The sequence below is a fragment of the Doryrhamphus excisus genome, chromosome 21 (assembly GCF_030265055.1).
Source record: "Doryrhamphus excisus isolate RoL2022-K1 chromosome 21, RoL_Dexc_1.0, whole genome shotgun sequence".
Taxonomy (NCBI): Eukaryota; Metazoa; Chordata; class Actinopteri; order Syngnathiformes; family Syngnathidae; genus Doryrhamphus; species Doryrhamphus excisus.
Window position 1 is genome coordinate 4465243 of NC_080486.1, and position 23758 is coordinate 4489000.

At 33.8% G+C, this 23758-nt stretch overlaps 1 protein-coding gene across 2 annotated transcripts in view; it reads left to right on the top strand.

Moving 5' to 3' along the window:
* cntnap2a (contactin associated protein 2a) overlaps nt 1–23758 on the top strand; it is a 341582-nt gene that overhangs the window by 300720 nt on the left and 17104 nt on the right. Inside the window, exons 20-23 of one of the 2 annotated variants that reach the window (XM_058059946.1) lie at nt 3761–3790; nt 7861–8097; nt 12865–13101; nt 16633–16766. In XM_058059946.1, the coding sequence (XP_057915929.1) occupies nt 3761–3790; nt 7861–8097; nt 12865–13101; nt 16633–16766 (638 nt within the window). The remainder of the gene's footprint in view (nt 1–3760; nt 3791–7860; nt 8098–12864; nt 13102–16632; nt 16767–23758) is intronic. The other variant, XM_058059947.1, reaches the window with a different exon arrangement.

Here is a 23758-nt window from a genome sequence, read left to right on the forward strand (position 1 = left end):
TTTATTTTTATTTTTATTTTTATTTTTATTTTTATTTTTATTTTTATTTTTATTTTTATTTTTATTTTTATTTTTATTTTTATTTTTATTTTCTATGCTGCTTATCCTCATTATGGGCACAGGGGTATGCTGGAGCCTATTTTTATTTTCATTGTAATTTTTTTATTTTGTTATTTTATTTGTTATTGAAATAATGTTAATTTATTAATGTTTATTTTATTTTATTTTTGTTAGAATAGTGGTTAATTAAATAGAGATGTTAATTGTTTAATACAGTGTAGGTCCAACATTTTTATTTTTATTTTTATTTTTATTTTTATTTTTATTTTTATTTTTAAAAATCACATGAATTTTTAATCAATTCCATTTAAACCCACACAGGGATGAAGTGCAGCAGCATAAGAAAAATAAAGAAAATTATTCTTCAACTTGCAAAACTGATCTATTTGTTGTTTTTTACTGTGAGAAAAGCCGAGTAGAAGACACGAAAATTGGTTCACATAAATTAATATTGTATTAGTATCGACTATGTGTCTGTAAGTAATGTGCCATCATTCAAACCTGCCATAAAAGTCTGGTGCTTGTGTGTCTCACCCAATATTACAGTCAAATTACTTATGTGACCAGTGTAGAATACTACACATCTTTGAATGAGTTTTCTGAATGCATTAAAAATAAAAATAAAAATAAAAATAAAAATAAAAATAAAAATAAAAATAAAAATAAAAATAAAAATAAAAATAAAAATAAAAATAAAAATAAAAATAAAAATAAAAATAAAAATAAAAATAAAAATAAAAATAAAAATAAAAATAAAAAACATAATAATAAACATAAATTAATATTGTATTAGTATTGACTATGTGTCTGTAAGTAATGTGCCATTATATAATAAATGGTATTTTACACAAAATTGTTGTTATATTGAATACATTTTATCCAATTTATTTAAAAATGTTATTATTTTTGTGGTATACATTTTAAATGAGTAAATTATGTTCGATTTGACACATATTAAAATCCAGTCAAGGTCTCAGTGGGCAGCTTTCTTTGTACGGGGTCATTTTCTTTTTCAAAGATGGAAAAAAAGTGAAAAATTAAGATATTTCATTCTTGAGTGGTTCTAAATATAATACTAAATATCATTCAAATATCAACATCGACATCACAAAGGAATAGTTTTCACCACGCCCTCTGAAACCGAGTGTTTTGAGCTGAAACTTTGGCATCGTTAAACACAATAATACAACATTTAATGACATTTATTGGTTGGAAAAGTATGATGGGTCCGCTATAATCTCAATAAAGAGCGCCTACAGCTATGTCCATATAAGGAAGCCTGCACCTCTGTGACATCACAAAGGAATAGTTTTCGCCACGCCCTCTGAAACCGAGTGTTTTGAGATGAAACTTTGGCATCGTTAAACACGATAATTGGTCGGAATAGTATGATGGGTCCACTTTAATCTCTGTAAACCATATAAGGAAGCCTGCACCTCTGTGACATCACAAAGGAATAGTTTTCACCACGCCCTCTGAAACTGAGTGTTTTGAGCTGAAACTTTGGCATCGTTAAACACAATAATACAACATTTAATGACATTTATTGGTCGGAAAAGTATGATGGGTTCGCTTTAATGCCACAAAGAAGTCGAAAGACGCCTGTGGGTGCTTTTTAAATTGGATGGAAAACGTTGAATACTGAAAACAAGGAAAACAATTCTTCAAGTGACTCCATGTTGTGTCAAATTGAAAAACAGGGACGCAATAGAAACAATTGCATCAATTGTTTATAAAGGGCAAACAAAAGAGTCCTCGTCGTGATGCATTTCACAGCCAAAACAAAACAGCTCTCTTATCTGCTCCTGTGCCATCTACATCTCGCTCACCGTTCAGTCAATATGCTCCTCATCACGCTTTTTGATTGCTTTAGTGTTTACTGTACAGTGCTTCATTTGCCGCGATGGCCTTGAAGTGAACGTTTAGGCCATCAGCCTTCTGTCATTTAACTTTTAGTTGCCAGACGCATTTCATTCATTTAACCCTTAGATGCTACAAGTGACTGGAACCAATGCGTTTTTATGCCAATTTTGCCATTTTGGTTAGGAATAATCAGATAATAATAATAATAATAATAATCAATTGATATTTGAATGATATTTAGTATTATATTTAGAACCACTCAAGAATGAAATATCTTAATTTTTCACTTTTTTTCCATCTTTGAAAAAGAAAATGACCCCGTACAAAAATTATGGAAGGTTGGGGTTGTAACACAAAAACTAAAATTTCTTAAAATTTATAAAATTTTAAAATGTGAATGGCATGATATCAAAAATATGTTTTTGAGGAATACCTGGAATATGAAATTATAAAAAATGTTCATTACAAATATATTTCAAGAAAACAACCTGACCGGGTCATTTTTGACCCACTTATGGAAAGTTGGGGTAGTAACACAAAAACTAAAATTTCTTAAAATGTATAAAAGATAAAGTTAAAAATGTTAATGTCATGACATAAAAATATGTTTTTTGAGGAATACCTGGAAGATGAAATGATAACAATTTTTCATTATGAAGATATTTCAAGAAAACAACCTGACCAGGTCATTTTTGACCCACTTATGGAAGGTTGGGGTAGTAACACAAAAACTAAAATTTCTTAAAATTTATAAAAGTTAAAAATGTGAATGGCATGATATCAAAAATATGTTTTTTGAGGAATACCTGGAATATGAAATGATAACAATTTTTCATTACCAATATTTTTCAAGAAAACAACCTGACCGGGTCATTTTTGACCCACTTATGGAAGGTTGGGGTAGTAACAGAAAAACTAAAATTTCTTAAAATTTATAAAAGGTAAGTTAAAAATGTGAATGGTATGATAGCAAAAATATGTTTTTTTTTAGGAATACCTGGAATATGAAATGATAAAAAAAATTAATTACAAAGATATTTCAAGAAAACAACCTGACCGGGTCATTTTTGACCCACTTATGGAAAGTTGGGGTAGTAACACAAAAACTAAAATTTCTTAAAATATATTAAAGATAAGTTAAAAATGTAAATGGCATGATATCAAAAATATGTTTTTTGAGGAATACCTGGAATATGAAATTATTAAAAAAAATTAATTACAAAGATATTTCAAGAAAACAACCTAACCGGGTCATTTTTGACCCACTTATGGAAGGTTGGGGTAGTAACACAAAAACTAAAATTTCTTAAAATATATTAAAGATAAGTTAAAAATGTTAACGGCATGATATCAAAAATATGTTTTTTGAGGAATACCTGGAATATGAAATAATAACAATTTTTCATTACCAATATTTTTCAAGAAAACAACCTGACTGGGTAATTTTTGACCCACTTATGGAAAGTTGGGGTAGTAACACAAAAACTAAAATTTCTTAAAATGTACAAAAGATAAGTTAAAAATGTGAATGGCATGGTATCAAAAATATGTTTTTTTAGGAATACCTAGAATATGAAATTTTTTAACAATTTTTCATTATGAAGATATTTCAAGAAAAAAACCTGACCGGGTCATTTTTGACCCACTTATGCATCTAAGGGTTAACCATCTGTGTTGTCGGTGTCTTTTAATATGATTTATGCATGCTTTCGTTCAGTTTTCTTGTGTTTTGCTTTTCTTTTTCTGGCTTCTGTCGAAATGGATCCACTTCCTGCATGTATGCATGCATGCCGCAACCCCCACTGCCCCCACCCCACACCACCACCGCCCGTCACAGGGAAACCAGCCTCACACACCTGCCAAGACAGTAGGTAACATTTGATGAGTGTAATAAAATGTCTCGGTGGCGCTGAATGAGAGTTAGACGCTCCAACTGGGATCTCACCTGCCGTTCTGACGCATCTTTATCTGCGGCTGCTGAGTTTTAACATCAGTGAGGATTAATGAGTGCTTGCATTCGTACTTGTTTTGATTCATTCTGCACTTTAACAACCCCTCACCCCCTCGTTTCAGCATACAAATATATTTTTCATGCAGTGAAACGCCAAGGCGATGACCGTTAAGTCTCTTCTATATTTGATGAATAACAATGAATTAGTTGTTTTGTTTTTAGTTTTGTTTACCATTTACCAAAATTTTGTAATCATTCAGATTATTATTAATGATATTGTTACCTATTAATTATAGCAGGGGTGTTTATTTACCCAAATAGGGCAAGATGTTATTTGAAAGCAGGCAATAATTAGAGATTTTTTCTTAAATTATTACTACTACAACAAGAGGTTTGATTTAATTTTACTTTGTGGGTATTTTTATTTTGTTATTTTATTTTTATTTGAAATAATATTTAATAACATTAATAATAATTTATTTTTATTTTTATTTTTATTTTTATTTTTATTTTTATTTTTATTTTTATTTTTATTTTTATTTTTATTTTTATTTTTATTTTTATTTTTATTTTTATTTTTATTTTTATTTTTATTTTTATTTTTATTTTTATTTTTATTTTTATTTTTATTTTTATTTTTATTTTTATTTTCTATGCTGCTTATCCTCATTATTGGCACAGGGGTATGCTGGAGCCTATTTTTATTTTCATTTTCATGTTTTTATTTTGTTATTTTATTTGGAATTGAAATTTATTTTATTTTATTTTATTTTATTTTATTTTATTTTATTTTATTTTATTTTATTTTATTTTATTTTATTTTATTTTATTTTATTTTAGAATAATGGTTAATTAAATAGAGATGTTATGAAATTGCAAGTCGTAAAAATATTAAAAATAATATGTAGACAGTCATGATATTTTTTTATTAGCATTTTATGGGAAATGCTGTTTCCTGTGCAAAAATGCATGCCCTTATTAATGTAAATGAGCTCACATACTTCAATGGGTTGTATTTTTTTACTATTCTGAACACCAAAATCTTTAAAAAAAAAAAAATTCCAAATGTGTAAATTACTAGTTTTCATTATTTAAAATAATAATAATTTTAATGTGGTTTATTACCATATTAATAGGATTATAATGCGAAAAGCTGCCTTCCAGTATTGACTGTCCCCTCATTCATTAGAATATAATGAGCCAATATTGACACCCAGGTTGTGTGTCTGTCTGCGCGTGTCCACTCTATTCTCTATTGGGCTCGGAGCCGCGTGTCACTTTAATTAAAGACTAGTTAGAAACGAGGTAAACAGGTGGCGGAACCCTCCAGCCAAGCAGCAGGACAGGATAGATTCATTAACAAGTGTTAGCGAGAGCCAAATCCTTGGTGGTGGTGCTCAGTGGATGCAGAATCGGGAAATCGAACATGAATAATGCATGCATGCAACACGCATCTTTACATCGGAGTGTTACGAAAAGAAAATATATTTATCAATATATTACTTTAAATATATTGTATTGTATTATAATATATTATTTTTCCATTATATTTTCCAATACATTATATATTATAAATACATGGAATAATATATTTTTATATATTATATATTCATGTAATATATGGCAATATATTGCAGAATAATACAAATGATTGCCGCTTTCAATATATTGAAATATATTAAATCCAAATATATGATATATGAGTTTATATATGCCAAATTATATGCAATTTTATATATGTAAAAATATAGTCCTTTTTTGGTCTTGATCGCAAGATATTTTTATTTTTTTATTTTTTATTTTTTATTTTTTATTTTTTATTTTTTATTTTTTATTTTTTATTTTTTATTTTTTATTTTTTATTTTTTTATTTTTTAGACACATTTTTTTTGTCTGATAATTATCGGTCCCGACAATTACCATCCCGATATCAATATTAAAATGTGTTTTAAGTTGATATTGGAATCAGATTAAAACCGTTTAAAAGATTAAAGATTAAAATTCTGTATATAATAATATAAAATAAAATATATATAAATATAGTCCTTTTTTGGTCTTGATCGCAAGATATTTTTTTATATTTTTTTTATTTTTTTGTATTTTTTATATTTATTTTTTATATTTATTTTTTATTTTTTATGTATCAATATATACACATATATGATCTATGCATATATTGCAATATATTGGAAAATATAAATAAGATCCCATATATGGAAATATATTTCCCAATACATTGCATTATATTTGTAATGCAACTGAGAGATTTTAATATCTAAAATGCCCTTCGGCTCTTGTTAGCGGCATAGCATTGTGTTTACTGCGATTGCCCTTTAAATCTATACCTGTGGGTGTAGCTTTATGATTGTGTTTATTAGCTGTAGTCATTAAGGCACATATCAATCAAGCTAACGCCCCGAGTGTGTCCATGTTAATGAGTAGTTAGACAGTAATAATGCAAGGCCAAAAGGACACCGGATGGATAGTTCGGGCGCCCCGAGGCTTAACAATGAATGCTCATGTTGTTTAATGTGTTTAGTATGTGGCTCGCATTGGTCCGGGAATCAATCTACATACGCGTGCACATTAGGCTACACTAATTAGCGGCGAATCAAAGCAGATGAAGGTTGCTTCAAGACTATGGAAAAAGGTAGACCATTTCTACCTTTTTCCGTTGTTTAGTATTCAGCAGTAGAACATAAGGAAGTTTTGGGAAAATATCAGTTCCCAACTAAAAATTTAAAAAAGGTTTTTTTTATCGTCCCGACAATTATCATCCAGATATCAATATTAAAATGTGATATAAGTCGACATTGGTATCAGATTATAACCGTTTAAAAGATTAAAATAAGATTAAAATTCTACAAAATTTTGTTACAAAAATTTGAAAAAAATGCGAAAATGAGATTTCGGACTTTTCTGACCACCTGTACCAGCCATTTTAGACCATTTCTACCTTTTTTTGTTGTTTAGTATTCAGCAGTAGAACATAAGGAAGTTTTGGGAAAATATCAGTTCCCAACAAAAAAAATTTAAAAAGTTTTTTTTTTATCATGCTGACAATTATCATCCCGATATCAGTATTAAAATGTGATATAAGTCGACATTGGTATCAGATTATAACCGTTTAAAAGATTAAAATAAGATTAAAATTCTACAAAATTTTGTTACAAAAATTTGAAAAAAATGCGAAAATGAGATTTCGGACTTTTCTGACCGCCTGTACCAGCCATTTTAGACCATTTCTACCTTTTTTCGTTGTTTAGTATTCAGCAGTAGAACATAAGGAAGTTTTGGGAAAATATCAGCTCCCAACAAGAAAAAAATTTTAAGTTTTTTTTTTATCATCCCGACAATTATCATCCTGATATCAATATTAAAATGTGATATAAGTTGACATTGGTATCAGATTATAACCGTTTTAAAGATTAAAAATAAGATTAAAATTCTGTATACAACACATATGTGTCATGTTACAAAAATTACTAAATTTTGTTACAAAAATTTGGAAAAAAAATTAAAAAATTGGGAGTTGAACAATATCGGCAATATCACAATATTGGCATATTATGATGATGATTACAAATATAACATCATGAGCTAGCAGTAGAACATAGGGAAGTTTGGGGAAAATATCAGTTCCCAACTAAAAAAAGGGGAGACACATTTTTTTTGTCTGATAATTATCGGTCCTGACAATTATCATCCCGATATCAGTATTAAAATGTGATATAAGTTGATATCAGATTATAACCATTTAAAAGATTAAAATAAGATTAAAATAAGATTAAAATTCTGCGCACATTAGGCTCCACTAATTAGCGGCGAATCAAAGCATATGAAGGTTGCATCAAGAACTGCGCCCCAGTTGGAGACGTTCACATAACGGTTGTGGTTTTCCTCAAGGCGGGACTATGGAAATATTTTTCAAAGAGATTTCGGACTTTTCTGACCCCCCTGACTTCCAAGTTCCGTTTCCGCCATAGGTGCCGCGGGGGGTCAGAGGGGCTTCCTGGGTTGCATCCGAGCCCTGCGGATGAACGGCGTCACGCTGGATCTGGAGGAGAGGGCCAAAGTCACGCCGGGGGTCAAGCCCGGTTGCCAAGGCCACTGCACCAGTTATGGGATGTACTGTCGTAACGGGGGGAAGTGTGTGGAGAAGTACAACGGCTACTTGTGCGACTGCGACGCCACTGCTTATGACGGCCCTTTCTGCACTCGAGGTGAGGAACAACGCTCCAATAACTCATATCCTTCTTTCATCATTCTTTCATCGATGGCGTGCTCCACACAGCAAAAACCTTGGAATCATTTCCAAGTTTCTATTTTGGAGTAAATATGAAATTTGCAATGGAAGTGGTGGTTATGCAAACTAATATTTACTAATATTTAGCGTTTATGCGTGATGCATGGTTTGTTGTGCAGCTTTCAAAACTGTAGGTTGCCAGCATTATTTAATCGGCTTATTATTTTTTAAGTTTATAGTTGTTTTGTTGAGATTAAACGTGTGAAATAAATAATAAATAATAAATAATAAATAATAAATAATAAATAATAAATAATAAATAATAAATAATAAATAATAAATAATAAATAATAAATAATAAATAATAAATAATAAATAATAAATAATAAATAATATGTATTATTTATTATTATTTATGCTCAGTTTTGTTTAATGATAATTATTTAGAATTATTTATAATTAATAAATTATTAAATAATGATTATTAAATAATAACTAATAATTATTGAAGAATAAATGCATAATAATAAATAATAAATTAATAATATTTATTATTTATTATAATAAAATAATAAAAATATATTATAATAAATTATAATATAATAATAATAATAAATAGTATTTTTATTTATTATTCATTATTTATTATTATATAATTCTTATTAAATAATAAATCAATTATTAAATAATAAATAATAATAAATATTGCACTTTTTCTATAACTTACATTGCATATTGCAGTATTTGTCTTAGTGTTTTATTTGTAAAATATAAAATATATATACAGCAATATAAGCATAATGAATCAATATTTTTAAAGTTAGAGAACAGAAAATCTGATTTTTAACATCGTTAGAGCCCTCTAAATCTGAAATAACACCCCTATAGTCACCTTTATAATGGCCGGTATTTCATACAGTGGCTATTTTCCCATCAATGTAACTTTACTGACACCTAGTGGCCAGTGTAGAATACTACATATCATAACAACATGTTTGAATGCGTCTTCTGAATGACTTATATTTGTATTTTTAAAAATTTGAAAAAAAATTGAAAAATCGGAAATTGAGAGTTGAACAATATTGGCATATTATGATGATGATTACAAATATAACATCATGAGCTAGCAGTAGAACATAGGGAGGTTTGGGGAAAATATCAGTTCCCAACAAAAACATGGGGGAGACACATTTTTTTCGTCTGATAATTATCGGTCCCGACAATTATCATCCCAATATCAGTATTAAAATGTGAAAATTACAAAATTTTGTTACAAAATTTTTTTTAAAATTCAAAAAATCAGAAATTGAGAGTTGAATAATATTGGCATATCGGTTTTCAGCCCCCAAAAAAATAACAATATCAGACAACCCCAATTGTTTACATCAAAATAATGATTAATTTACAAATATAACATCATGAGCTACTTACAATTTTCCCACTTTTCTGATCAGCTAACTCCCATCCATTGTTAAGGCTGCTCCCTTTTTTAGTGGTGCAAAAAAAAGCACAAAATACACAAACATAAGTTTGAATCTAAAGCATTAATTAATGAAGTTTATTATGCTAAGCCAGCAAACCCACACATCTTACATTCTTTGTAATAATCATGCATATGCAAAAACTGGGACATCAAACCCACCAAAAAAAAAAAAAGAAAATCATTTCCAAGCTCTTCATTAAGCTGAGTGTCACCTTGTAACTTTTTTTTTTCCGGCGTGATGAAATATGTCACACAAAAAAAAAAAAGTTACTCCTCGCCAAACAAGTTCCTAAGACGCAACCCACGAAGGAGACGCCATGACGGCGCCTCTTGTCAGAGGCTCGGTGCTCGCTCACAGTGTGACGTGATCCCCGACACGTGAATTAATTTGTTTCCTAAAGCTGAATAGTGTTTTTTTTTTTTTCTCCTGTGGTCTTGGCAGGGGGGGGGCGGGGGGGGTTGACAACATGACAAGGGAGCTATTTGTGTGTTGCATTAGTGTGGATGTGAGATAGGCCAGGCTCAGACCTCCTATGAGTTCTGTCAGAACCGATGAGGCGTGTCAGGGTTTAGAGAATGGAGATTACCGTGTGTGTGTGTGTGTGTGTGTGTGTGTGTGTGTGTGTGTGTGTGTGTGCAAAGACGAGGTGGTATGATGCTTATTGTTTGTGCAGGTTATTCCGTCTTTCCTTCATATCCACTCTTCCCTTATCTCCCTGCTCGTGTTCCCTTCAGTCATACTGTATGTCTCCTATCTCCTATCCGCCTTTCCTTCTTCTACCTCGCCCTTCAACCTTTTCCTATTCATCCTAGTGTCATTTTCCCCTACTCATAATATCCATGTGCAGTCATTCCCTGCGGAATTATTATGACCTAACACACCCTGCCATGGAGGGGTCACAAGAATGGCCGCCGGCATGCAACACTTCCTGTGTATAGTTGCAGAGCTTTGCAGAAACACACACACAACCCCCCCCCCCCCCCCATAAAAGTGCATTTCAATTGGAGTTGATTGGATTCTGTCCACCTAACAAAATGTTATATAAATGCATTGAAATAAAAATGCTAATGGCTGCCGCAGCTGATTAATGCTCGTTGAGCGGTTAATTCACAAAATTATGTCGATACCGTGAAAACCTCCATTCAAAGTTAAAAGCAATCATGCCAGAAGTTCTAATTGTAATTGTAAGACTTGTTTTGTGACTCGAGGCGAGTAGGAAATGAATTAAAGGAATAGTTCACTACTATATAATACAACTAAATAGAACTAAAGTAAAATTACTGTCTTTTTAGTATTAAAAATGTGCCAGACATTGTTCTATATTGAAGTAAATGTATGTTTTCTGTTGTATTTTTTTATATTTTAATATAAAGTGAATAGAATTTTTCCAAGAATTACTGTATAATGCAACAACAATAAAACCAAAGTAAAATTACTCTCTTTGAAGTAGCAAAATGTGCCACATGTTGTCATATACTGCGGTAAAATATGGTTTATGTCAGGTTTTCATATCCGGACTAATGCACAGTGGAAGAAATTTTACTAAGAATAGTTATGCGACTGTATAACTAAAACTAAAGTAAAATTACTCAGTCGTTGGTAGTAAAAATATGCCAGACACTGTCCTATATTACAGTAAATTCTGTTTCATGCTATGTTTTTGTTATCTGCGCTAATGTAAAGTGAATGAAACTGTTCCAGGATTACTTAACTATACTGCATAATACAACTAAATAAAACCAAAGTATAATTACTCAGTCTTTGAAGTAGCAAAATGTGCCACATGTTGTCCTATACTGCGGTAAGATATGGTTTATGTCAGGTTTTCTTATCGGGGCTAATGCACAGTGGAAGAAATTTTACTAAGAATAGTTAGGCTATTGTATAACTAAAACTAAAGTAAAATTACTCAGGCTTTGTGGTAGTAAAAATATGCCAGGCGCTGTCCTATATTACAGTAAATTCTTTTTTATGCTATGTTTTTATTATCTGGGCTAATGTAACGTGAATGAAATTGTTCCAGGATTACTTAACTACTGTATAATACAACTAAATAAAACCAAAGTAAAATTACTCAGTCTTTGAAGTAGCAAAATGTGCCACATGTTGTCCTATACTGTGGTAAGATATGGTTTATGTCAGGTTTTCTTATCGGGGCTAATGCACAGTGGAAGAAATTTTACTAAGAATAGTTATGCTATTATATAACTAAAACTAAAGTAAAATTACTCAGTCTTTGGTAGTAAAAATATGCCAGACGCTGTCCTATATTACACTCAATTATGTTTTATGCTATGTTTTTGTCATTTTGGCTGTGAATGAAAGTGAATGAAATTGTTCGAGGATTGGTCGACTCCTGTATAATAAAACTAAATAATACTAAAGTAAAATTACTCAGTTTTTTGTAGTAGCAAAATTGGGACAGACGCTGTCCTATAGTCTCATTAGTTATGTTTTCATGTCAGGGTTTCTCAACGGGGTTAATGTAATAAATGCAGTGGAATAAAGGAATAGTTAAGTTAATGTATAAATAATGTATAATTAAATAAAACTAAAGTAAAATGAATTACCAGGCACTATTTTACGTATGTTATATTAAGTTATGTTTTCTTTATTGGGGCTAATTTAAAGTGAATGAAATTGTTCCAGGAATGGTTATGTACTGTATAATTAAATAAAACTAAAGTAAGAATACTTATATACAATTTTATGTTAAAAAAATAAATATAAAAAATAATGTACAATTTTATGTTTCTACTGCTCTTCATCACACTTTTCCTCTTTGCTATTACTGATACCCTTAAAAAAAAAGCCAAAAAAAGAAACATACTTAGAAGTTACTCATTTAGACGCTCACTGAGATGAAGTCACACAAGATTTGCCGAAGAAGAAACTTCAAAGTATTTATTGTCTTGTAGATAATGCATGAGTTTGTTCACTTTGTATTCCACACTCATGGAACCATGCATAACCACTAAATGCAAATGCACTCGGCTTTTTTTAATACGACACACACACACACACACACACAGAGCCCAAGGTTGCTTTTTTCCCCCCCTATTCCACCCCCCCATTCTCTAATAGCATGCACATTGGGTCTTTTATCTCCTTTGTAAGTGACACACAGGCGGGATGCACACACACACACACACACACACACAGATAAACACAAAAGAGCAAAGCGTAAGTATAGAAAAACATGTTATTGCCTTCTCGGTAATGAATTCAACTTGATAATATTCTTCTTCACGCCGCTGCAGATGTTGGAGGCTTCTTTGAGGCGGGAACGCTGGTCAAGTACAATCTTCTCCCAGAGGGTGCGGCAGGAGCCATGAAGGACTCCAAGGTCATCACACATCACTTGAAGCCCCTGCAGGAAGTCAATTTAACCAAAGAGGAAGTGGCGTTTAGTTTCAGTACATCCAGTGCGCCGGCTGTTTTGTTGTATGTCAGCTCCAGGACGGAGGACTACATGGCATTGGTGCTGAGACACAATGGTGAGTTCATGGTAAAGCCACCATTTTAGTTCTTATTTGCTGATTTTTGAGGTTATTTCAAGTGGTAAACATTCATTCAACAATCATTAAAAAAACACAGATATGTTTCCATAAATCAACACAGGACAATTTCTTTAAAAACTACTTAATTTTGTAGGAATAGTTCACTACTATACAATACAACTAAATATAACTAAAGTAAAATTACTGTCTTTTTTAGTATTAAAAATATACCAGACATTGTTCTATATTGAAGTAAATTTATGTTTTCTGTTGTGTTTTTTTTATATTTTAATGTAAAGTGAATGGATTTTTTCCGAGAACTACTGTATAATACAACTAAATAAAACCAAAGTAAAATTACTCAGTCTTTGAAGTAGCAAAATATAAAAATATGGTTAAAATAAAAATATAAAATATGGTTTGTGTCAAGTTTTCTTATCAGGGCTAATGCACAGTGGAAGAAAGAATAGTTGTGCTATTGTATAACTAAAACTAAAGTAAAATTACTCAGGCTTTGTAGTAGTAAAAATATGCCAGGCGCTATCCTAAATATTACAGTAAATTCTGTTTTATGCTATGTTTTTTTTTATCTGGGCGAATTAAATTGTTCCAGGATTACTTAACTACTGTATAATACAACTAAATAAAACCAAAGTATAATTACTCAGTCTTTAAAGTAGCAAAATGTGCCACACGTTGTCCTATACTTCGGTATGATATGGTTTATGTCCGGTTTTCTTAATGAGGCTAATGCACAGTGGAAGAATTTTTACTAAGAATAGTTATGCTATTGTATAACTAAAACTAAAGTAAAATTACTCAGGCTTTGTGGTAGTAAAAATATACCAGGCGCTGTCCTATATTACAGTAAATTCTGTTTTATGCTATGTTTTTTTTTATCTGGGCGAATGAAATTGTTCCAGGATTACTTACTGTATAATACAACTAAATAAAACCAAAGTAAAATTACTCAGTCTTTGAAGTAGCAAAATGTGCCACACGTTGTCCTATACTTCGGTATGATATGGTTTATGTCAGGTTTTCTTATTGAGGCTAATGCACAGTGGAAGAAATTCTTCTAAGAATAGTTGTGCTATTGTATAACTAAAACTAAAGTAAAATTACTTGGGCTTTGTGGTAGTAAAAATATAGTAAAAATGTCCTATATTACAGTAAATTCTGTTTTATGCTATGTTTTTTTTTATCTGGGCTAATGTAAAGTGAATGAAACTGTTCCAGGATTACTTAACTACTGTATAATACAACTAAATAAAACCAAAGTATAATTACTCTGTCTTTGAAGTAGCAAAATATGCCACACGTTGTCCTATACTGCGGTAAAATATGGTTTATGTCAGGTTTTCTTATCGAGGCTAATGCACAGTGGAAGAAATTCTTCTCAGAATAGTTATGCTAGTATAACTAAAACTAAAGTAAAATTACTCAGCCTTTAGTAGTAAAAATATGCCAGACGCTGTCCTATATTACAGTAAATCCAGTTTTATGCCATGTTTTTTTAATCTGGGCTAATGTAAAGTGAATGAAACTGTTCCAGGATTACTTAACTACTGTATAATACAACTAAATAAAACCAAAGTATAATTACTCAGTCTCTGAAGTAGCAAAATGTATATAACTAAAACTAAAGTAAAATTACTCAGCCTTTGGTAGTAAAAATATGCCAGACAATGTCAATTATTTTCCAAGAACTACTATATAATGCAACAACAATAAAACCAAAGTAAAATTACTCTTTGAATTAGCTAAATGTACTGCGGTAAGATATGGTTTATGTCTGTTTTTTTTGCCAGTCTGGATGGTAAATATCTTCGTTCCCGGGGCTATGTCAAGCTCCAACTCCAGTGAAGCAATCCAATCCAACACCTTGCTAGCACAACATCACTTCAGACAGAAAGATGTTGATAAATAATGCATCGGGAGAGGGGAAAACCATGATGAAGAGTTTTAGTCCTGGTAGCCATGGAATTTTCATAGAATAGTACTAGACTACTGCCTTCAAAAGAAAAATAATGCTCAGTTTTGTTTATTGATTTTTGTAGTATTTGCAGTGATGTACACTGAATTTTCCTGGGAGGGGTTTAGCTACATACGATGAAAAAAATATTTAAAAAATACTGCAACAATATTCCAGTCTTACTGCTCTAAACAAGCTTTTTTTCTTCAGAATGGCTGCACATAAAAGGCGGAAAATTTGTCAAAATATGCACCCCTAGAGTGTTGCATGTGCTGTTATTTTTCAGACAAATACACCACATTAAACCACATAGGTCAGATTGACTTGAGGGTATTTCGCCTAATCAGGACAAAATTTTGTATGTCCTTTTAGGGGACTGATTTGAGGGCAATTAGTAGAAATAAAATTGAACAATACAAGCAGTTGATGTTTGCTAAATACAAGGATGAGACTTGAACCAGTCATGATATATATATATATATATCACTATAGTGACAGTTACTATGGTACCCATTATGTCATTGTATGGTCATATCACCTTGTACTTCGGTACGTGACAAAAAAAAATATTATTTTTTTAAATAAAAAAATTAAAATTTAAAAAATTAAAATTTATAAAATAAAGTAAAATAAAATAAAATAAGACTAAAATAATCAAAAATAATCAAAAATCGTAAAAAAAAAAAAAAACTTAAATTATATTAGGAAAGCAGGAAGTGAACAAATGTAACAGTTACTATGGTACCCATTATGTCATTGTATGGTCATATCACCTTGTACTTTGGTACGTGACAAAAAAATATATTTTTTTTAATAAAAAATTTTTAAATTTAAAAAATAAAAATTACTAAAATAATGTAAAATAAAATAAAACTAAAATAATCAAAAATAATAAAATAAAAAATACAACTTAAATTATATTAGGAAAGCAGGAAGTGAACAAATGTAACAGTTACTATGGTACCCATTATGTCATTGTATGGTCATATCACCTCGTACTTCAGTACATGACAAAAAAAATTAATACATTTTTTTAAATAAAGAAAATTAACATTTTAAAAATAAGAATTACTAAAATAAAGTCAAATAAAATAAAATAAAAATAAAATTATCAAAAATAATAAAATAAAAAATACAACTTAAATTATATTAGGAAAGCAGGAAGTGAACAAATGTAACAGTTACTATGGTACCCATTATGTCATTGTATGGTCATATCACCTCGTACTTCGGTAAGGGACAAAAAATAACAAAATTTAAAAATAAAAAAAAAAACCTTAAACTCTATTACAGAAAGCAGGAAGTGAACAAATGTAACAGTTACTGATTGTAAAAGTACCAGATGGAGGGGTAGGATTTAATAAGCTTTGTTTCTTCCTACTCCTTTTGGACATGTGGAACTGTGAACTGATTATGTGATGCATTCAATTGTAATCTGATGCATGTTCAAATGAAATTCAACCATTACCATATTGGTATAATCATGCTATAACTAAATGGAATAATTCTATTACATAATTCTGAGTCAAAAGCTCCACTCTTTGTGTCTTCAGGCTCCCTGCAGGTGCGGTACAACCTGGGCGGTCTGAAGGAACCGTTTGCCATCGATGTGGACCAACGGAACTTGGCAAACGGACAACCGCACAGCGTGAATATGTCCCGCGTTGACAAAAGCATCACAGTTCAGGTGAATGAAGTCCGAGTGAGACGCTGTTTTGGTTGTTTTAGCTGGGTAAAAAACGTGCGCTCAGAAGCACGTAGGAAGAATCAGCGGTGGCTTTGGATGAGTTAGGGAAGGGAGCTTTGTGCCGCGATGACACGGCTTGCCCTCTGCCACTATTAATCTACTTCCAGTGGACCGACAAGAAAGCTTCGATCTGCTTGTATGCGAGTGTGTGTGTGTGTGTGTGTGTGTGTGTGTGTGTCTACGTTGCGCCATTGCACATTCTGAGTTTGTTTGCGTGCTCTCAAAATGTTGTGCCACTAAATAGCTTAGCGCCGATCAATGAAAGCCATGCTTCAGTCAAGGAGCGACAATTCAGTCACGCCAGCTCTAAGCGTGTGCTTAATGGCGACTGCGTCAGAGATTGTAAGGTTAAGCCGGGGTTCATCATGGACACCTTCACTCAGCTAAGTCGACTTCATATTATGTAAGGCTCAGAAATGATTGGCAAAAATATGTTGATATATGAGTAGATACAGTGAGGTTACCCAGCATACCTTGCGGGTTGTAGATTTGGGTGTAGTCTCCGTGTCATTTTGATACCTGCATGTATTTCCATCCCGTTACATTGTTTTTGTCTGTCTTCGGGCAAGAGGCGGGGCGCACCCTGGACTGGTCGCCAGCCAGCCAATCACAGGGCACGTATAGACAAACAGGACAGGGGGAGGATGAGGCTTTCACAATCAATTATTTATTATCATATCATATTATCATATCATTCATTCATTCATTCATTTTCTACCGCTTATCCTCATGAAGGTCGTGGGGGGGAAGGAGCCTATCCCAGCTGTCTTCGGGCAAGAGACGGGGTACACCCTGGACTGGTCGCCAGCCAACCTTTGTTGCCTCTAATATAATAATCATCCATTCATTCATTTTCAACAGTCTGACTCATGTTTTCATCTTACAAACAACATTAACATCATCACACAGCAACTTAACACCCAAAAGGTACCATTCATTCATTCATTTTGTACCGCTTATCCTTACGAAGGTTGTGGGGGTGCTGGAGCCTATCCCAGCTGTCTTCAGGCGAGAGGTGGGGTACACCCTGGTACATGTCAGCCAATCACAGAGCACATATAGACAAACAACCATTCACACTCACATTCATACCTATGGACAATTTGGAGTCGCTAATTAACCTAGCATGTTTTTTTTTTGGAATGTGGGAAGAAACCGGAGTACCCGGAGAAAACCCACGCATGCACGGGGGAGAACATGCAAACTCCACACAGAGATGGCCGAGAGTGGGATTGAACTCGGTCTCCTAGCTGTGAGGCCTGTGCATGAACCACTTGTCCACCATGCAGCCCACAAGTGCAACAGGAAGTCTTTATTTTTAGTAAAGTTCCTTACAGGACCGTTGTCGTCTCTACTGAACAATGGCAGCACACTTTGTCTGTTTACGGAGGTCAAGTGTTCAAAAGCACCCTGATGCTGGGGCCAGGAGGTTGGGGGGGTTGGGGGGGGCTACATAACTGAGTCACTTTTGTTGCCTCTAATATAATAAAATAATAATCATCAATTAATTCATTTTCAACAGTCTGACTCATGGTGTCATTTTACAAACAACATTAACCTCATCACACAGCAACTTAACACCCAAAAGATACCATTCATTCACTCACATTCATACCTATGGACAATTTGGAGTCGCTAATTAACCTAGCATGTTTTTGGAATGTGGGTGGAAATCGGAGAAAACCCACACATGCACGGGGAGAACATGCAAACTCCACACAGAGATGCCCGAGGGTGGGATTGAACTCGGGTCTCCTAGCTGTGAGGTCCGCGTGCTAACCACTCGACCACCGTGCAGCCCGTATTGGTATAATATTTCCAAAAAAAGCTAAATAATGTTGCAGATGTACAGTATAAAACTTTAATTATCATGCTCATCGTGTCCTTTTCCCTCCACTCGCTGTATCTCATCGCACGTGGATGACGTACAACCTCACCTCGAGTGGACTTCCATCACCTTCACTCTGACAGGGGGAAGAAATTAAACTGAAATATCCAATGGAAATCTCCTTCCTCCCCCCTCTCTCTCTCTCTCTCTCAGCAAATCACATCCTGCGGCCGCTGATCACCCCGCCGAGAGCACTTGAACATAACGCATGCCTTTATCACTGGCACAGAATGAATCAAACACACACACACACTATGTTTTCCACCATCTTACAGTAGCTTAGCTTCTTCCACAGTAGCAGTATCGATGTTTAGCACCGGTATTACCTAAACATGGTGGGTGAAGGCTGAAGTCGAATTCAGCAACTTATTATTATCTGAAATATCATCACGCATCTCTGAGATGAAGAAGATGTCGTGTAAAGCACAATGTCAACACTAGGAGTCTTTAAAAAACATAACAGTAGATGCTTCTTCAGATAAATAAGCATATTTATCTCTAAACAGGCATAGACAAGCTCTCTGTTTCAAGGTGATGCCTGTTTTGTGTGTCTGCTGCCCTCAAGTGGCCGTTTATATTACTTCATGCATTTTTTTTTTTTTGGGAGCTGAACACATATGAGTGAGGATGGCAGGCCTGCAGATGGATCAAACACAATTTCCTGGCTAAAAAGGGAGACTGGAGGAGTTTTCCTTGAGGCGGCAGAAGCCTTAAGTCAAGATAGTGAGACTGGCTGGGATTAAAAAACAAGAATAATCTAACTAGATCCACAATCATAAACATATACAGTAATCTTTTTATTTAGTGAATTTATGTGAAGTAGAAATCCTTATTTGCAAATGAATATTTTTGTAGCTTAGACCATTTCCGAACTTCTAAATGTGGTTTTTAACATTATTAGTGTTGCATGCAGACAAGTGGCGGACCCCAGCTAAGTCTTTTAATAAAGTCCATAGAGGGAAAAACAAACAAAACAAACACTCGCCATGGAGCCAATCAAATGGAGATGTGCCCAATTGTCCCGCCCCCAGCCCGAGAAAGGGCTTCCGAAAACAAACACAACCAGGATAAGGCAGGGCAAAAACCAGAGCAGCATAAAGTGGAACATTACTATTAGAGCCCTCTATAACAGAAATAGCACCCCTATAGTCACAATTGTACTCATATTACCCAAAGTAGTTGACATTTAACGCATAAATAAGACTCATGTTTTGCTGTAAATGTGTATGGCTGCCAACCATTCAGGATCCTCCAGTGAGCATAAGCGATATAGACAATGAATGGAAAGCCAATTTTATGTTTAACATGCTTAATATAGACCAAAAAAATACCTAAAAATTTGCATAAATTTGCATATTTTTTACTAATAATAGTCCAAATTCAAGCATGAAACAGTTTTTTGAAAAACTATGATAGAGTCAAGTAAAGTAAAAGTGGTTCTGATTCTTCTACTCCTTTTTAGACCAACCATGTTGTTTGGCCTAGAGGGAGTGCCACTGATTGAGAGTGACCGGGATGGATAGGATCAGGAACGAGTACATCAGAGTGACATTACATGTTAGAGGGCTTGGATGGAGGGGATTGATTTGGTGTGGCGACCCCTGAAGGGAAAAGCCCGAAGAAGAAGAAGAAGTTTGAAAAGTGCAAAGGCCCCAATAAAAGGCCACCCTAAAATATACATATATTGGCAGGTACTGTCAGGGTGCTTAAGGTTTGCACATTGCCTAACCCTAACCATTTTCACATATGTGTGATACCTAAAACAGCACAGCCTTTTATGGTGGCCAGTCTTTACATTTTTGCTGTTTGCCAATATTGGTAGGTGCCGTCAGGGTGCTTAAGGTTCACACATTGCCTAACTCTAACCCTAACCTTTTTCACAAATGTGTGATACCTAAAACAGCACAGCCTTTTATTGTGGCCAGTCTTTACATTTTTGCTGTTTGCCAATATTGGCAGGTACTGTCAGGGTACTTAAGGTTTGCACATTGCCTAACTCTAACCCTAACCTTTTTCACAAATGTGTGATGCCTAAAACAGCACAGCCTTTTATTGTGGCCAGTCTTGACATTTTTGCTGTTTGCCAATATTGGCAGGTACTGTCAGGGTGCTTAAGGTTTGCACATTGCCTAACCCTAACCATTTTCACATATGTGTGATACCTAAAAAAGCACAGCCTTTTATTGTGGCCAGTCTTTACATTTTTGCTGCTTGCCAATATTGGCAGGTACTGTCAGAGTGCTTAAGGTTTGCACATTGCCTAACCCTAAGCCTAAGCCTTTTTACAAATGTGTGATACCTAAAACAACACAGCCTTTTATTGTGGCCAGTCTTTACATTTTTGCTGTTTGCCAATATTGGCAGGTACTGTCAGGGTGCTTCAGGTTCACACATTGCCTAACCCTTTTCACAAATGTGTGATACCTAAAACAGCACAGCCTTTTATTGTGGCCAGTCTTTACATTTTTGCTGTTTGCCAATATTGGTAGGTACTGTCAGGGTGCTTAAGGTTCACACATTGCCTAACTCTAACCCTAACCTTTTTCACAAATGTGTGATACCTATAACAGCACAGCCTTTTATTGTGGCCAGTCTTTACATTTTTGCTGTTTGCCAATATTGGCAGGTACTGTCAGGGTACTTAAGGTTTGCACATTGCCTAACTCTAACCCTAACCTTTTTCACAAATGTGTGATGCCTAAAACAGCACAGCCTTTTATTGTGGCCAGTCTTGCCATTTTTGCTGTTTGCCAATATTGGCAGGTACTGTCAGGGTGCTTAAGGTTTGCACATTGCCTAACCATTTTCACATATGTGTGATACCTAAAAGAGCACAGCCTTTTATTGTGGCCAGTCTTTACATTTTTGCTGCTTGCCAATATTGGCAGGTACTGTCAGAGTGCTTAAGGTTTGCACATTGCCTAACCCTAACCCTAACCTTTTTCACAAATGTGTGGTACCTAAAACAGCACAGCCTTTTATTGTGGCCAGTCTTTACATTTTTGCTGCTTGCCAATATTGGCAGGTGCTGTCAGAGTGCTTAAGGTTTGCACATTGCCTAACCCTAACCCTTTTCACATATGTGTGATACCTAAAAACAGCCTTTTATTGTGGCCAGTCTTTACATTTTTGCTGTTTTTGTTGAGTGTAAGTCTAAGTCATGTAATTGATCTGCACAATAATGCAGCCCATTGGCTAATGATGTGCTATGCAGCTTCTCTGTCTGTGATGGATTATTACTGCCTCTTAGTTCTCATCAGGGAAACTAATAATACCCAAGACTTTGAATTGATCCATGGAAAGTCATTGCCCATTTTTCTCCAACTTCCCCTTTACTGTTACTTATTTCGGCCTTGAAGGCATCAGCAACCCCTTGGGGTGGAGGAGGAGTTTATCAAGTAAATGGTGCAACATAAAGAAGGGAATCCCCATAATGGTGGTCGTAATGGACAAAGTTTGGTCAAATGAGGTTGGCGGACGGTTTTTGTTGGGGTTTTGGGACCGAGACCACATCTCGCGTGGCCGTGCAGCCAATTTGTTTTTGCAGATAAAAGTAAATAAGCACTGTGCAATTTAATCGTGCCCCCATTATCCCGCCTTACAGTCAGCGCGGAAAACAAAAAACCCTCACAATGCTCCGTGGAGACCACCTTTTTGGAGGGAATCAAATTAGTGTGTGTGAGGGGTAAAATTAGCTGGGGGGGAAATGTGTTTAGCACACACACACACACACAGACACACACACACATGCATCAGTGCCTTAGTGAGAGTTATCTTGGTTTCTATCTAACACAGAGGTGTCCAAAGTGCGGTCATGGGACCTCTTTTGTCCGGCAGCTCATTTTTTTATTGACCCACAACATAGCATAAAAATAAAATTAAGTAATTATTAATGGGCTATGTTATTACATATTAGACACAATTACCTCGTTCGGTTGGACACACAAGCACCAGACAGTCACCTTTGTTGCCTCTAATATAATAAAATAATAATTCATTCATTCATTCATTTTCAACAGTCTGACTCATGGTGTCATCTTACAAACAACATTAACATCATCACACAGCAACTTAACACCCAAAAGGTTCATTCATTCATTCATTCATTTTTTACTGCTTATCCTCACCAGGTTCGCGGGGGGTGCTGGAGCCTATCCCAGCTGTCTTCGGGTGACAGCCAATCACAGGGCACATATAGACAAACAACCATTCACATTCACATTTATACCTATGGACAATTTGGAGTCGCTAATTAACCTAGCATGTTTTTGGAATGTGGGAGTACCTGAAGTACCGAGTACCGGAGTACCCGGAGAAAACCCATGCATGCACGAGGACAACATGCAAACTCCACATAGAGATGGCCGGATGGTGGAATTGAACCCGGGTCTCCTCGCTGTGAGATCATGCCCGCTAACCACTCATCCACCGTGTATGAAATATATATTTTTTATATAATTTAATAAAAATGGAAATCTTGATTGCCAAAACAACAGGTTTTTATTACATTATTGAGTTATCCAATAATCCGTTAAGGGCTACTATCAAAAAATTACAGCTAGCTACCCCAAACTCAGCTAGCATTGCAACAAAACACACACAACCTTACTATGCCCTTATTATGTCTCTTATATTGGGTAATACAAGTGTAACGGTGACTATAGGGGTGTTATTTTATGTTTAGAGGGCTCTAATAATGTTAAAAATGTATTGAAAAGGTTTTATATTCTTAAACTACACAAATATTTGAATCGTAAATAAGGAATCCTACCTCACAGTCGAGTCTGGAATTGGGTATGAGTAACATTTATAGTTTTATTTGAAGATATTTACATTTGTACAACTTCTGTACAACAAAAAAAACACTAGTATCAGTAAATATGTCCTATTTTATGGTATACTGGTTTTTATGTTGTTTTTACTTCTAAATGCATTCTATTCATTCAGTGTAGACATTCAGTGCTATATTACTAATATTTTTAGGAACTGTAACATGAAAAAAAGTAATATTTTCTATCCGGTCTTGCTTCTTCTGTGTGGACTT